At 37.0% G+C, this 14,518-nt stretch overlaps 1 protein-coding gene across 3 annotated transcripts in view; it reads left to right on the forward strand.

Annotated features, from left to right (window-relative positions):
• The window catches only part of FBXL7 (F-box and leucine rich repeat protein 7), a 399,891-nt gene that overhangs the window by 113,075 nt on the left and 272,298 nt on the right, over positions 1-14,518 (forward strand). For all 3 annotated transcript variants that reach the window (XM_087443154.1, XM_004422686.3, XM_087443151.1), the window contains exon 2: positions 1,950-2,039. Coding sequence is in view for 2 of the 3 variants with exons in the window: in XM_004422686.3 (XP_004422743.1) it covers positions 1,950-2,039 (90 nt within the window). In the remaining variant the exon portion in view is untranslated. The remainder of the gene's footprint in view (positions 1-1,949; positions 2,040-14,518) is intronic.

The raw sequence follows: 14,518 nt of genomic DNA on the forward strand, positions 1-14,518 counted from the left end.
GGTCAGAATTCTGGACATGGATTAGCTGTTAGTTTTGTTTAGGGTCTCACAGAGCTATACTCAAGACATTGGCAAGGGCTGTGCTCTCATCTGAGGCTCAGGTCCTCTTCTATGCTTATGTGGGTGTTGGTGGAGTTCGTTTCCTCGCAGTGATAGAAGTTACGGTGGCTTGCTTCTTCAAGGCCAGGAGGAAGACTCTCCTCTAGACTCTTTTAAAGGGCTTACCTATTTAGGTCAGGCCCACCCAGGATAATCTCCCTTTTGATTAAAGTCAACTCTGGGAATTTCATTACCTCTGCAAAATCCCCTCACCATTGCCACATTCTATTGCTTAGAGGCAAGTTACAGGTGCTGCTCACACTCGAGGGGAGCAGATTACCAAGGGCATGGACACTGGCTTAGCCATTTGGGCTGCTACAACAAAATACCGTGGACTAGGTGGCTTATAACAACAGAAATTTAATTTGAACAGTTCTGGAAGCTGAAAAATCCAAGATCAAGGTGTGTGGTGAGAAGCTGCTTCCTGGCCATCTTTTCCTTGTGTCCTCAGATGGTGGAAGGAGCAAGGGAGCTCTCTGGGGGGGTCTCTTCTATAAGTGCACTAATCCCATTCATGAGGGCTCCACCCTTATGACCTAATCACCCCCCAAAGGCTAATCACCTCCTAATGCCATCACACTGAGGAACAGGTTTTAAGATATGAGTTTGGAGGGACACAAACATTCAGTCTGTAGCAGGTACCATGGTGGTGATCTTAGAATTCTGCCCACCACAGTCATTGGCACTCCCCTCACTAGGCAGTGAGTGTAATTCATATTTGTAGACTTTCATGTGACATTTGGGGAATGTTTAGCAATATTAATGTATATGTTCATATTAAAAGTTAGAAGAGTAGAGGGGCCGGCCCCATGATGTAGTGGTAAGTTCGGTGTGCTCCGCTTAGGCTGCCTGTGGTTCGCAGGTTCAGATCCTGGGTGTGGACATACACCACTCATCAGCCACACTGTGGCAGCAACCCACATACAAAATAGAGGAAGATTGGCACAGGTGTTAGCTCAGGACTAATCTTTCTCAAGCGAAAAAAGAGGAAGATTGGCAACAGATGTTAGCTTAGGGTGAATCTTCCTCAGGGAAAAAAAAAAAAGATAAAAAAAAGACAAAAAAGTTAGAAGAGTAGAAACTTAGCTAACAGCTGAAGTAAGATTATTTAGACCAGGGTCTCTCAACCTTGGCACTATGGGTGTTTTGGGCTGGATAATTCTTTCTCCCAGGGTCTTTCTGGTACATTGTATGATGATGAGCAGCATCCCAGGCCTCTATCTGTTAGATGCCAGTAGCACTCCCTCCCAGCTGTGACAACCGGACATTGCCAAATGTCCCCTTGAGGGGAAAAGCACCCCCAGTTGAGAACTACTGCATTAGAGAAAATGAAATGTTTTTTTGTTTGTTTGTTTTTGTTTGTTTGATTTTTAAAGAAGAACCTATCAAAACAGGGCATTTGTTTTTTAAGGTGATACAGCTGTTTGGAGCCAGAAGGCTCTTGCTCCTCAGATAATGCCTCATTCTTAGATTTGCTTTTGTCCTTTACTGGGAAATATAGTTTATAGTTGCAAATAAAAAATTAATACTGTGGATGTGTTTCCCACATGTACTTTTTTATTCACATATTTGCCAAAATGAGATTATGTTATCATATTTGTCCATGTTGTATCGTCTTGTCTGAGTTTATAGTCAAGCCATGTTATGATAGGGCCTTAGTTCTACTCTAACATGGGTCAGATAGTTCCCAAAAGATATTTAATGCATAAGGCAAGAAACCTAATAAATTCCGTTCTTGGTATTATGGCTCCTTTCTTGGAAACAAGTGATAGATAGGGCTTGTTAGGGGACAGAGTGAAAGGCATGGTCTGGTTACAAAACTCAGAAGCTGCTCATTCCTGTTTTCTTAGGCAAAGGCAGCTCAAGCATCTCATCCGACGTGAGTTCAAGTACAGATCATACGCCGACCCAAGCCCAGAAGAATGTGGCTACCAGTGAAGGTAGGCATCTGGTCTTTATTATCTCTTGCCCTCTTTTCACAGTGCTGGCTATTTTTGAAGAAAAATAAAGTGTGTGAGTCTCAGTTCTGTTCTCCTGAGTGGGAGCATACGAGATTCTTGAAAGTGAGAAGGCAAAGAGTCTCCCAAGTTTCTTGTTTATTGCACCACTGTCGCTGTCCACTGAAGTTGTTTCGATGGGATTTATGTGTCTCAATTCTAAGGCAAATGCTGTTATTTTGTGAAAGTGTAATAGGCTGACTTTTGGGAAGCCTTTATGATATTATATATCTTGTTTTTTAGAATGGAAAACATTATGACTGTAAAATCCTTGTGCTGCAGTTGGAAGTTCCTGCAAGAACTTTCAAAATAGGCACACCTAGAATTCAGGGTTTTGACAATGGGAAGGTCACAGTCACATGATTTGTAGAATTTGAACTAATTGCTGATATTTGGGAGTGGGGAAAGAGTTTTGTTTGATTATTTAAAGAATAAGTGAAAAGTCCTGCCTATCAAGATAAAGACTGGTTGCATTGATATTCTGGATAAAGAATTTCACTGTGTGTAGTAATGCATGTTGGAATTCAACTGCTTGCCAATAGTTGGGAAGCTTTTGAGTTATCACTTACTTGTTTGAATGTGGAAATACTTGTTTCTGTGGTAGTTATTTAGTGGAAAGTTGACTAAATTATGGAATCAGCTCCTTTTAATGTTAAACATGATTAGATGACTTCCTTTCTGAAGAAGAGTTCTTTCTAAACTAATTGTTGAATGAAGGTCCAGTGTTAGACATCAATGCCATTTATAAAGAAAAACTCTTTGTGAGGTATCAGCTGATTTTCATGACATTGTATAGAGCCTACTTTTCTAAAGAACATGGGGTGTTGTGGAAGAACATTTCTAATCTTTGTTTTGAAGGCTTAATTTCTACTGCTTATAATATGGAGAAGCATATTCATGGCGTGATGTTGGTCGTCTCAGCTGTTTGATTACTCTTGATCCGCATTACAATTTATGCTTAATGATGATAGTTTACCTCTGCTGGGTATATCTTCTCTTTGGGTATTCTTTGACTTAGTGTGTTTCAAATAGCACAGAATTATCTTCCCTGGGTTAATTATCCCCAGACTGATGTATAAGTATCTTTTACAACTGGGTTATATTCCCTTGTGTTTAATGCCTTAGTGTTGTTTTACTAACATTATAAGGCAAACACTGGGCTGTTCTCCTCGGTGCGGCGAATCACCAGGTAGCAATCCAGTCTTAATTTTCTGCCTCTTAATTCAAATATGGGCATTAGACCATTCTTGAAATTCAGTTAAGGTAAAGTGCAGATCCTGTAAATCGATTCTGGACATTTGCTTTTGCAGCTTCCATTCTTAGGAACCAGAGTGGAAATCACTTCAATTTAACTTATTTATGATCTTCTGTAATGAAAAATCTCTGTTTTGTAAGATTATCACTTCTTTCCACCTTTATTTTACAGTCATTCTTGTCACAGTCATTTGTCTAATTTGAGTGGCTGTGAAAATAAAAAGTTTAAAGTGTGTTAAATAGTCCCTCTGTGTTTCCCTATCTAGATTTAAGTCCTCATATTATTTTTTGCTCCTTTTTAAAAATGGAAAATACAAAACTATATGAGGTCTGTTGCAAGGGTTGCGAGAAGGGACTGTGGGACTTCATGCATTTAAAAAGGTCTGCTTTTCATGCTTCCAAAAAAAAAACTCTATAAGGATTTAAAATTTTCGTTTTATTTTGTTTTTTTCTTAGGAAGGTTCTTTTGGTGTAGACCCAGCCAATGTTTTATACATTTTTGTCACAATGCATTTTCTATCATTCTGAGGGTAAAAATCAAGAGAGAAAGATGGGAAAATGTGCTGTTCATATGAAACAGTATTTTTCGCAACAGGGCTAAATTAGTATGGAATTTTTTTCCAGCTCTTAAGTGGAAGAACCCCGTCTCTATGAAAGATGCTATCCTATTTTTTGCATATCTGAAAAATTAAAAAAGAAAATGTTGTTTTGCTATTTGTATGAGTCCATTTGTGCTACTGTTGTAATCAGTGAAAATTAAAAATATTAAAAAATAAATTAGGTGTAGGTATTGGTTACATTAAAATGTATTTCAGGGATGTTTGCTGCATAATTGGTCTCATATTATCAGCCGTTTTTTCAAGATGGAAGCACAATACCAGCTAATTTTCTCACTGCACAAGTGGCAGAGCCCAGGTCCACCTCTCAGGATGAACCACTAGGGTGTCACATTCTCTGACCTCCACGGGGTGGACTCATCTCATGGCATCCATTTCCTCCCACCAGAAAACACCTAGGTAACCACCGTATGCAACACCTACCAAAGAAACAGAAGGCCGACACCGATTTCTTACCCATGCTACAGAGGAACAAATTTAAAAATGCTTTTGTGATGCTCTTCCCACTGTTTTCTAGAACTATGTTTAACCTTTGATGTTAAGAAAATCTTGGGTGAGTGGTATAACTGGCTTTCCAGAAGCTGTTTAATTTATGGTTATTTTCTTCAGTTCCTTAATGCTCTTATGATTTTTCAACTCTGAATTCATCAATATCATCTTCAAGAAGCACAGGCTGGATCCTCAGTTTAAAAGTTTGCGAGATACTGATTCCAAAAATGATATCTATTGTGAAGGATAGCGTCAATTTTCCTGCAGCCTTTGAAAACTGGCCATACCTATAATAGCCGGGTTGGAAGCATTTTGCAGCAGTGTCGGACTTCTCCCTGATGGGCTGGATGGGGAAGGTTGTTGTTGGTGGTGATGTATATGTGTGTGTGTTTGTACATGTGTATGTGTGTGTGTTTGTGTCCAGCTCCACAAGCTGTCTAATGGCACAGGCATTGTTTCTTACTAGGAAACATGTAGATAACCACTTTGTGCAATGTATGTTGGCAAATAAACTGAGGACATAGGAGTTGAGGGAAGGGTCAGGAAGGGCACCCCATAATATACACTTAACCTGGGGCTGGCATTAGGAATGGGGATTAACTGTAAACAGACATGAGGGATCTTACTAGGGAGATGACAGTGTTCTAAAATTGGATTGTGGTGGCAGTTGCACAGCTCAGTAAATTTACTAAAAATCATTGAATTGTACACATGAAAAAGGGTGTTTGGGGATCTGCTGCTTTTGTAGGACCTTCAGACTGGTATCTAAATCATTACAAACTATTCTTTGCAAATGCTGCCTCCCGACTCTGAGAGGAGGTCATGAACAGCAGCCAGAAGACCTGGTGAGAGGGTGAGTCTTGGCCAGTACAAAGTACAGAGCTGCCAGATGAAAGCTTCTCTGAGATGCCCTGGTCTTGGGGCCAGAATTGGCCTGAAAGCCATCATAATGAGTCCTTGGACTGGTAGTGTTCATAGCCCAGCACGTGATACCCAGTCAGAGTTGACTCATCATAGTACCTATTCTCCCATGAACCTTTGGAAGACATGAGAGATTATAGACCTGCAGGTTTCCCAAACATTTTTTTCTTTTTGGCTTTTCCTGGATAGTCTCTAACCTCAGCTCACATTTTAAGTATCTAGCACCCAACCCTAATGGTTGAGGTATCACATTTTTTCACTCCAGCAAGTCTATATCTTTGCTAACGACTTATGTCCCTACTGTCTATCTAATGTTCCAACTAAACCGCTTTGGGTCATAAGGCTATTCCCTTAGGCAAGGTGGGCACAGATGGGGATACCGTTTGGTTTTAAATCAAGAGACAATGGTATTTTTGACCTGATGGTAGTGTTCTGTTCCAAAGTCTCATGCACCCCTTTTAAGGAATTGGCAGCCTCCAGTGCTTTCTCCTTGATAAGTGGTATAGGCTTTCATTAAAGTACATTCTATTTCTTGTGACAGTTTAAGTTCCTGATTCCCTGACACTGTAGGGGGTTAGGGTTCAAGTGTAGAAAGCTGGAAACTTTCCATTTTTCCTAACAAAATTTGCATTCCAACATCTTAAGCCACAGCTTAATTCTTTCCACTTGTGTTACTATTTTCTCTTCCACTGTTTTCAGTCTTTCTCATCCATGGGGTATTCTCTCTTGTACTGGAAAGAATGGCCTTTGACCTTCAGCTTTGCAAGTCACATCCAGCCCATGGCTGGAATAGAGTACACAGCAACCAGCATTGAGCAGAATCAGCCATATTGGGTTAGATGATGAAGAAGCATCCTAGAAATAGTAAGCTGAGCTTGGGCTTCTTTCACAGAAAGGAGGGTATAAGGATGTGGCTTCAGTGGTGGCATCTCAACAGCTCAGCCTTCTCTAGAGCTGGAGGAAGGTGAAGCAGTTACTTCAAAGGCCAAATGTAATTCATCCAGCTGCTCTTTAAACATATTCAAGTTCAGACACTGAACTCACTGACAACACAATATATAGGTGTGATGGCTGTTTATAAATGTTGGTTTTCAAGGCAGACAACCATGGAATCATAGGATTTTTAGAGCTACAAAAGGCTTTGGCAATTTTCTGAATATACTCATTTTACAAAAAGAAATACTTGTGGCACAGAAAAATGAAGAAATTTGCTCAAGATTCCACACCTAATAAATTATCAAGCAGGAGTCTGACACAGTATTTTTTTGGTGAGAGGTAGTCAAATTAGAAAACACATAACCTTTAAAAAACTATGGCCTTCTGAGCACGAACCTACTTAATTCTCTTTTGTTCACCTGATCCCTGGCTACCTATTTTGAGCTGGTTGCAGAGCTGAGGCAGACTGTTTAGAAGAGTTTGAGAAAGGTTGTTGAGCCCAAACAGATCCGTGGTCCAGTGGGAGGAGAGGATCGCTTCAAATGGGTCTCAGCCTACTTGAGTAGGTCAGCTTCTTACCTGGAGATGGAAACACTACTTTTAAGTCAGCTTGTAATTTTAAGGTACCCTGTCAATAAATTCGCTTAATATTACTTTGTGAAATTGCCCATTTAATTAACTCCCTGAAAGGAGTTCATTTAAAATATTTCATTTGAGCCACATGAAATGACTTGATTTATGAAGAATTTGTGGTGATATTATTTCCATGGAACCTAAAATCACCAGTTTATTTATACAATCATGGGTTCTCATGTTTTCAGTGCCCAAATTAGACCAATTCTAAATAGAGCTATTTTGAAAATGCTCAGGCATCTGGCTTTGTTTTTATTCTCTTTGTCTTCCTTATGCTATCTTCTTTCTACTTCTTGAGTGTACACGTCAAACAAAATTCACATGAATCATTCAGGAAGAGAAAGATGATGTTTTTAACTCAAGGTGGATTCCATTCCCAAAAGCCTTTTTGACTCTCTAACAAATTCAACAAAGATTTTTGGGACACTTCTTTTTTTCAGGCTCTTCCTAGTGTTTTCATGAGCATTATTGCATTCAACTTTGTTTCATCATCACACTTCTCTTGAGAAGTAGGCATAAATGTTTTCATTTGGCAGATGAAAGCAGGGAGACTGGGAAAGAATCAGTGTGGCCCAAAGTCATGTAAAATTAGTAAGTGACAAACATAGGCTAGGAGCCCTGAGTTCTGACTAAGAGTTATTCTTAATGCTTCTTTTGTAATTGTCATGCAAAATTACTGAGAATTTCATACTAATAATTTTTATAAGTTTATATCAAAGTATATTTTGAAAGTACTTACAAGAAGTACCTTTTCAAATGCCAACTTGTAATCTGTCTCGATTGCCAATATTGTACATGGAAACACTTTCATGGTCCATGTATAGTCTAGAAATTGACTTTAAATCCTTAGTTATAGAAAGCTAAAGTCAATATTCCAAGCTACTTTTATACTAAACTGTTGAAGGGTTAGTTTGCAGGTTATTGTATCTGTGCCCTTAATATACTATACCAGACAGACTTAGGGTTTGAAATTGATATTTAAGTTAAGCATGATATAGGGTATGTAATATAAAAGTACTGAATGGTTATGTTGCTTCTTTTCCATTTAAAACTGAGCCATGGAATTATTCTTTAATTGGAATTACACACAAGTGGAAGATATCATTCTCAGAACAAGTGCCTTGGAAGACTGGAATTGTACCTTGAAGCAGTCTATTATAGTTGAATGAAACTCAATCTATGACACAAGAGAAAATAGGGTAAAAACATAAATAACATAGGAAAAAGAATAAAAAAGTAAAGAACTGGAGAAAGAAATTGACACTGAAGAAATCTTTTTAAAAATAGTTATAAAATGTCATCTATCCAATTTGAAAGGTTGGGTGGGGGATCTTATGGAAAGGGAGAGATTCTGAAATCAGAAATGTGATGTTAGGAGCTTTTACCCTGTGTATGAGGAAGGTAATGACTGATTATTATAAAGATTTGTTTTGTCTTTAAAAAATAAATTTTAAACTTAACTATCTGAGAATTTCAGGATCATTTAGGAAAGCTTTGCAAAGCTTTAGCTGTTGAAGCTTAATGTGTTTTGGTAATTAAACTAGCAACTTACTACTTCCTGACCAAATTTCCTACATTGTTTAAGCTACTGCCTAATTGTAAGTCAGGTGACTTTTGAAAAACTGCACCAATTACATCTGGCAATTTGAGCATATTATAGATTCAGTGTGCCCGATTTAATAAAGAAGTCAAATTTATATCTGAGCATTAGTTTAAGTGGTGGAAAGTTCATCAGTTTGGTAGCCACAAAATTGTTATATAAGCCTAGAAATGTACAATGAAATCCTACAGACCATCTCAGACTCAAGAACTAAGTTTAATTTCTTGAGGGAATTATCTTCCAAAATGAATCATCCAGAACGGCAAAAATGTCATTTAATAGTCTCAGAAGGAAATTAGGTTTCTGTATGTGTGTGTGTCTGTTTTTTTTAAGGACATCTTAAAGTAATACTTAATTGAGACGTCCAGAGTCTCCCAGTGCCTTTATGTAGAGTTGAGAGAGAGAAAAAATTAAATCTTCAATATTCTAATCTCATGTGCAAAATTATTCTATGTTTATTTCTTTCACCTACATTTTGTCATTTGCAAGAAAGTGCTCAATAAATAATCCCTGTATTTCAGCCATAGACATTCTGGTTTATCTAAGTACAGCTAAGTGTATTTGTTATGAAGGCTTGGATCATTCCTAAGGTATCTTATCAGTATTTTAAATCAGTAATTTAATTCAATGGGAATTTATTAAAGGATGTAATCTAGGTTCAAATGCATTTGTTTAGGCTCCTATAGGGGGTTCAAAATGTATGTCAGTCACAAACCGGTAGCTCAGAGAATGATCCCCACCCTCAGATGTGTTTTCTTCTTCCTGAAGAATTTTCAAAACTAATTTTGGATTGAATTTAGTGGATTTAGGTGGAGCATCCACCTGCAGTTGCTGCGTCCCCATCCTTCTCTTTTGTCTTAAGCATCCTTTGCAATATCGCTGTTAGCTATTTGGTTCCCTAAGGAAGTTGATTTTATGGCAAGATCCACTGCTTCCAGAACCTTAGCAATTACTGGGGAAAATAAACACTTATGAAACAGTTAAATGGTCATTTGGACTGGTATAGGATTGTGTCCCAACAGGTGATCTGAAGAAGTGCTGTAGTTGGAGAGGAAGAGAGAGAAGCATGATTTGGAGGAGTTGGGAAAGACATCATGGCAGCCTGGGACTTGGTTCTTTGCTGTGTGAGTAGAAGGTGGAAGACTGAAGAGGAAGATGTAGCATGATGTGTAAGGCTGTGAGGAGTTTGGAAAAATCCATCTGGGTTCGTGTCAGGAAAAGTGGAAGCATCTAAACAGACCCCTCCTTGGCAACATTGAATAGGTTCACAAACTGTTTTGAACATCCAGTCTTCACTACAACTTTTAGTTATGGAGTGACTGCACATTCTTTGTACTGTGTTTTTGATGGATCCCACGTAGTTGGAGATGTCAGTGACAGATGGGCTAATATTCTATGACACTCTGCACTCACCACCTTTCTTTGGGTTGTTTGGAAGGTTTACTAAAGGGCCAACTTCTGAGCTCATCTAAGGCAAAGAAGGAATATGGAGGAGGTTGGGGACCAACATTTAGTACAAATAACCTGACACTGGAAATATTTGCCCTTGACAGTCATGGACACAGTCTGACCTTAAAAATCAGGTTAACATGTCTGTTTACTTCCTCTTTGACTAGGAAATAACTTCCTGAGGATAAACTAACTTCCTCAGGAAGTCCCTGACTTCCAAGGCTGTTAGGCTGATTAACAAATAATGAGAGAAAAGCAGTTTAGTTGTAAAGGGTGTTCCTTTACATCCTACATACTTTAAAAATGTAGAAAATCTACATTATGGAGGGGATATATACAAGTAATTTAGAACTTATTTATAATCATTAAGAGATGATTGAAGAATTGTTATAAGGAGTACAGTCTGTGGAAGCAGATTGTAACACAGTTAATAATTATAAATGTTACTAATAAGCTTTCTGCTGTTTAAAACTGATATTGCCTTCCAAGGTGGGATGAGTTACCTGGTACACTGAAGGACTTTTGTTCTTCTAAATAACTGCATGTGTTTGAGTATGTGAGTTTTTGTATGTGGGTTGTAGAAAACCAGATTCTTTGCACAGAGAGATTCTCTCTGCAGAGAGATTCTGAGCTGCAAAGGAAAGAGAGAGACAGAGGGTATCCAGGAAAGTGAAGGAGGAGATGGATGGAGCTGTGAGATGTTCCAACATCTTGGGGGGTAGTGGCTCCCAGGGTGATGCCTTCCTGTGTCCCTGAAAATCTTCAGTCAATCTCTGTTTAACTCATAAAATGCTTGATGGGAGTGGATTTCCTGTGGAAATCATGAAGGGCTGAATTTTGAGATTGTTACCTTGCCTTTTTAGTAATCTCCTTAGTTACACAGAGACAACTAAACCAACTTCTGAAGAATCCATCAATTAACAATCCCTTACTATTACAATTAGCACAAATTTAAGCGTTCTATTATGCTTATCTTCTGTTGTCTATAACAGTATTTTATATAGCTTATACAATTTATATTAACATTTCTCTTTTGAGTCTAATTACAAGCTCACATTGTTCGAATTATTAATAATTATTATTCTCTTTTTGATGCTCGACTTTTTGCAACTTCTGTGGATAACCTTTGAGCCTCTCCTTTCTCCTTCCAGCACTGTCCTTCATGCTGTCAAATCACCCTTGCTTTCTGGCCACAAAAGAATGTTTCAGATTCACTCCTTTATTTTTTTTCTGCCCAAGACACAGAATCAGTTGAGCCACAAAGAATTTGGGTCTTTTTAATGGAGAAATATATTCAAAACATAAATCTGGGTAGCAAGGGAAGAGTTCCTGGTGCTGTGGGCTCACTTTTAGTAAAGTTAGAGCTGGAGAAAATATATTTTTTAAGGTACCAGTACACATGGATTTTATCAATTTATAATATTGTGTACTTACAGTCATAGACACAGTATGAAGTTTCATTTATTTATAGTAAGAAGTTTCATTTGCCACTAAAACTTTCTACTACTCAGCAAACAAACATAAACTTCTGTTGGGCCTTTCCCATCACATCTCCAGATATACCCAGACATGGGTGATCTGTAGCAGTCACAAGTAATAAGCTACAGCTCACTCAAGATACCAACTGCATAAGAGCTTTGTGTATGCTTTCAACTGATACCTTCATGGTGTCATTCCTGCACTTGCTTGGACTCCTTGGAGGAAGGAACTGTATTTTATCCAGCTCTTTATACGCAGTGGCTACCACAGTATTTGACATACAATAAACATTTAGTAAATGTTTATTGAATGAATGGGCTCTTCTTTAAGATTTTAAGAAGGAATACATCTCTTGATTAACTTTTCCAACTATAGTCATAAAAACTGTGACCTCAAAAGCTATGTAAAACCAAGGTGATCTACGAGAGATATAGTTACTTTTTAGAACAGAGAATGATGCTGTTGCTTAGGGAAACTTGAGGCACATCACGGGAATATTTGCCACCCATCTGCTTTTAGTTGCCTTTTGAGTTAAGGTAACAAACAACTTCTTTAAGCAGAATAGACAAGTTGGAAGGAAGATGGAAGAGAAGATATTTCTAGTTTCTATGTTTTCATTTGTTTTAACATTTTTAAACCAAAAGAAGGTTTGTTAAGTTGTCTGTGAATACTAGCTCTGTAAAGAACCGGTTTCTCTTAGGAAATTTTTTAACATTTTAGATCACCAAATGAGATAAACTTAGAAGTCTAGAATTCTAGGGCTATTCAGCCTCCCTACCTGAATTTTAAAGGCAGAGGAAAAATATTCTTTCCCCCTCACCAATTTAGTTTTATTAAATCCCTTTTTAATCTCTTCTAACCTCAATCCATTGAATTGTTTCAATTCTTCATTTATTGATATCTCAAAGTACCAAATTAGGACCTGTGGTTCTTTAACTGATGAAATTAAAGAAGTAAGTTTCATTTTATTGGCACAAAATATGACTGAATTGGCCAGTTAATAGCTGTGTTCAGGTTTTTTTTTTTGGTTCACTGATTTGTTATGAAGAAAACGTTAGAAAATGCATTTCTAAAGGAGAAAATAATAGTGTTCTTTCTTTTTTTTTTAAGAATTATCCTAGAACCAACATTGACCTCAGAATATCTTTTGTAAGCTATATTCTATTTCCTAGAAACTGGAGAGCTATAAAGTTCATATGTTTTGTTTAGCTGGATTGGAACTGGTCAGGACAGAGATTGGGAAATGAATTCCTCCAATCTCAGAGATTTACAAAGAGCTAAATTCTGGTCAATGGATGCATTTGAAAAATGAAGTAGGAGGTTGAACTCTTCATTTAATCGGAATGAGAGGAGAGAAAAGCTGTGAAACAAAAATTTTGTGATTTTTTTTACTCCTCATATATGTGAGACACAAGTTACTTAGCTTTAATTTTTTTCTCTGTAAACCAGGAATAATAACATTTCTACTTCAAGTGTTGGTTATGAGGATTAAATTTAAAAATTATATACAGTCTGAGTCCTGGTGCATATTAGCTGGTTTAATTTCATCAGCTTAATCACAGTCACTTTATGTAAGTTCCATATTTTGCCTTGTTCTAGGGCAGGAAAACTTTGTATGGAAAAGTCTCCTCTAAATGAATTCAACATAATTATCATGGAAATCCCAGTAAGATTTTAATTTTGAAACTCAACCAAATTCTACTTTCTTTGCCTGGTAGAATAAATCCAACATCTATAAGTACCTACCACGTGTGAACATTGAATTCACTTAATTATATATGTATAACATTATGTATGTTGAATTACTCATCTATGTTGAACGCATTTGTTGAATGAATACATGTACATATGAAGATATCCAGGAAAATTTTGGAAATGAGTAATGAGAGTAATATTCCCTTAGTATTATGAAAATATATTATACATTTAGAAATATTTAAGAAGTTTTGTATGGTAGAGCTTGGTGTAATGGAACAGAGAGCTCAAGGTAGACTTACTTATATATGGGAATTTAGGGTATGAGAAAGATGGCATTATAAATGGATAACAGAGATAAGCCTTGCCAATACATCCGAATGGGAATATCAGCTTCTTATTTAACAGAAAAGGACCTAATGTGTTCCTAATGCCAAAATAAATTCTTGATGGATGAAAGATTTAAATGTTCAAATTAAATATAAATGAATTATTTTATGATCCTGAGGTAGAAGAACCTTTCAAAGCATAAAAACAACAGTGCCATAAAGCTAAAGTAGACCACCAGCACATACCAGCTTTAGTGGGTAGAGAAAGATCTTTCTATTGTCAAATATGTTTGTCTTTCCATTAAGCAAAGTTCAACACAGGTTTCTTTTTTATTGCTGAATTTCTCAGAGCTTTTGATGTGTTACTGTATGTTGTTAATCTTTAAGTAGGGATGTAGTATGTTTATTTCTCAAACTTCTTGTATTATTTCTCACAACCAGGAAATGCTGATAGATGTGAAAGGAGAGCCTTAAAAAAATGTGTGCATGTTAAGACCTAGGAATTTCACACTAGGAAATTACCTTAAAAACCTGAATTTTATTTGTAGAATATGCTTCTTAATTTTTATAATGTAAAAATGGTAAAATATTTTATCGAGACATCTGGATGTCAAAGTCTTGTTTATCTATTAAAAACATGTTAGTGAACCCCAGTGTTTAATGATGTGGGAAAATACTTATGAAAAATGCAAATTATGAAGCAGCATTTCCTGTGTGATCCTAATTGTGCATAGGATTATATTTGAAGAGGAAATGGATTGAGGGAACATATTTCAAGATGTTATCAATTGTTATCACTGAGTGGTGGAATTACAGATTATTTTTATTTTTTGTGCTTTCCAATATTATCCAACTTTCCTTATTGAAGAGGTAATTTATAGAAGATTCAAGTTGATTCTTTGTTAAGGGCTGAAAATATCTCTTTGACCAGTTGTTTTTGGAATTTTGTTGAATGTGATATCACCAAAAATTCAATTATTTGATTTTTTTTCAATCAGAAATTTGGGCGGGGCTTACCTG

This window comes from Ceratotherium simum, chromosome 18 (genome assembly GCF_057802395.1).
Source record: "Ceratotherium simum simum isolate JZ-2026a chromosome 18, ASM5780239v1, whole genome shotgun sequence".
NCBI lineage: Eukaryota > Metazoa > Chordata > Mammalia > Perissodactyla > Rhinocerotidae > Ceratotherium > Ceratotherium simum.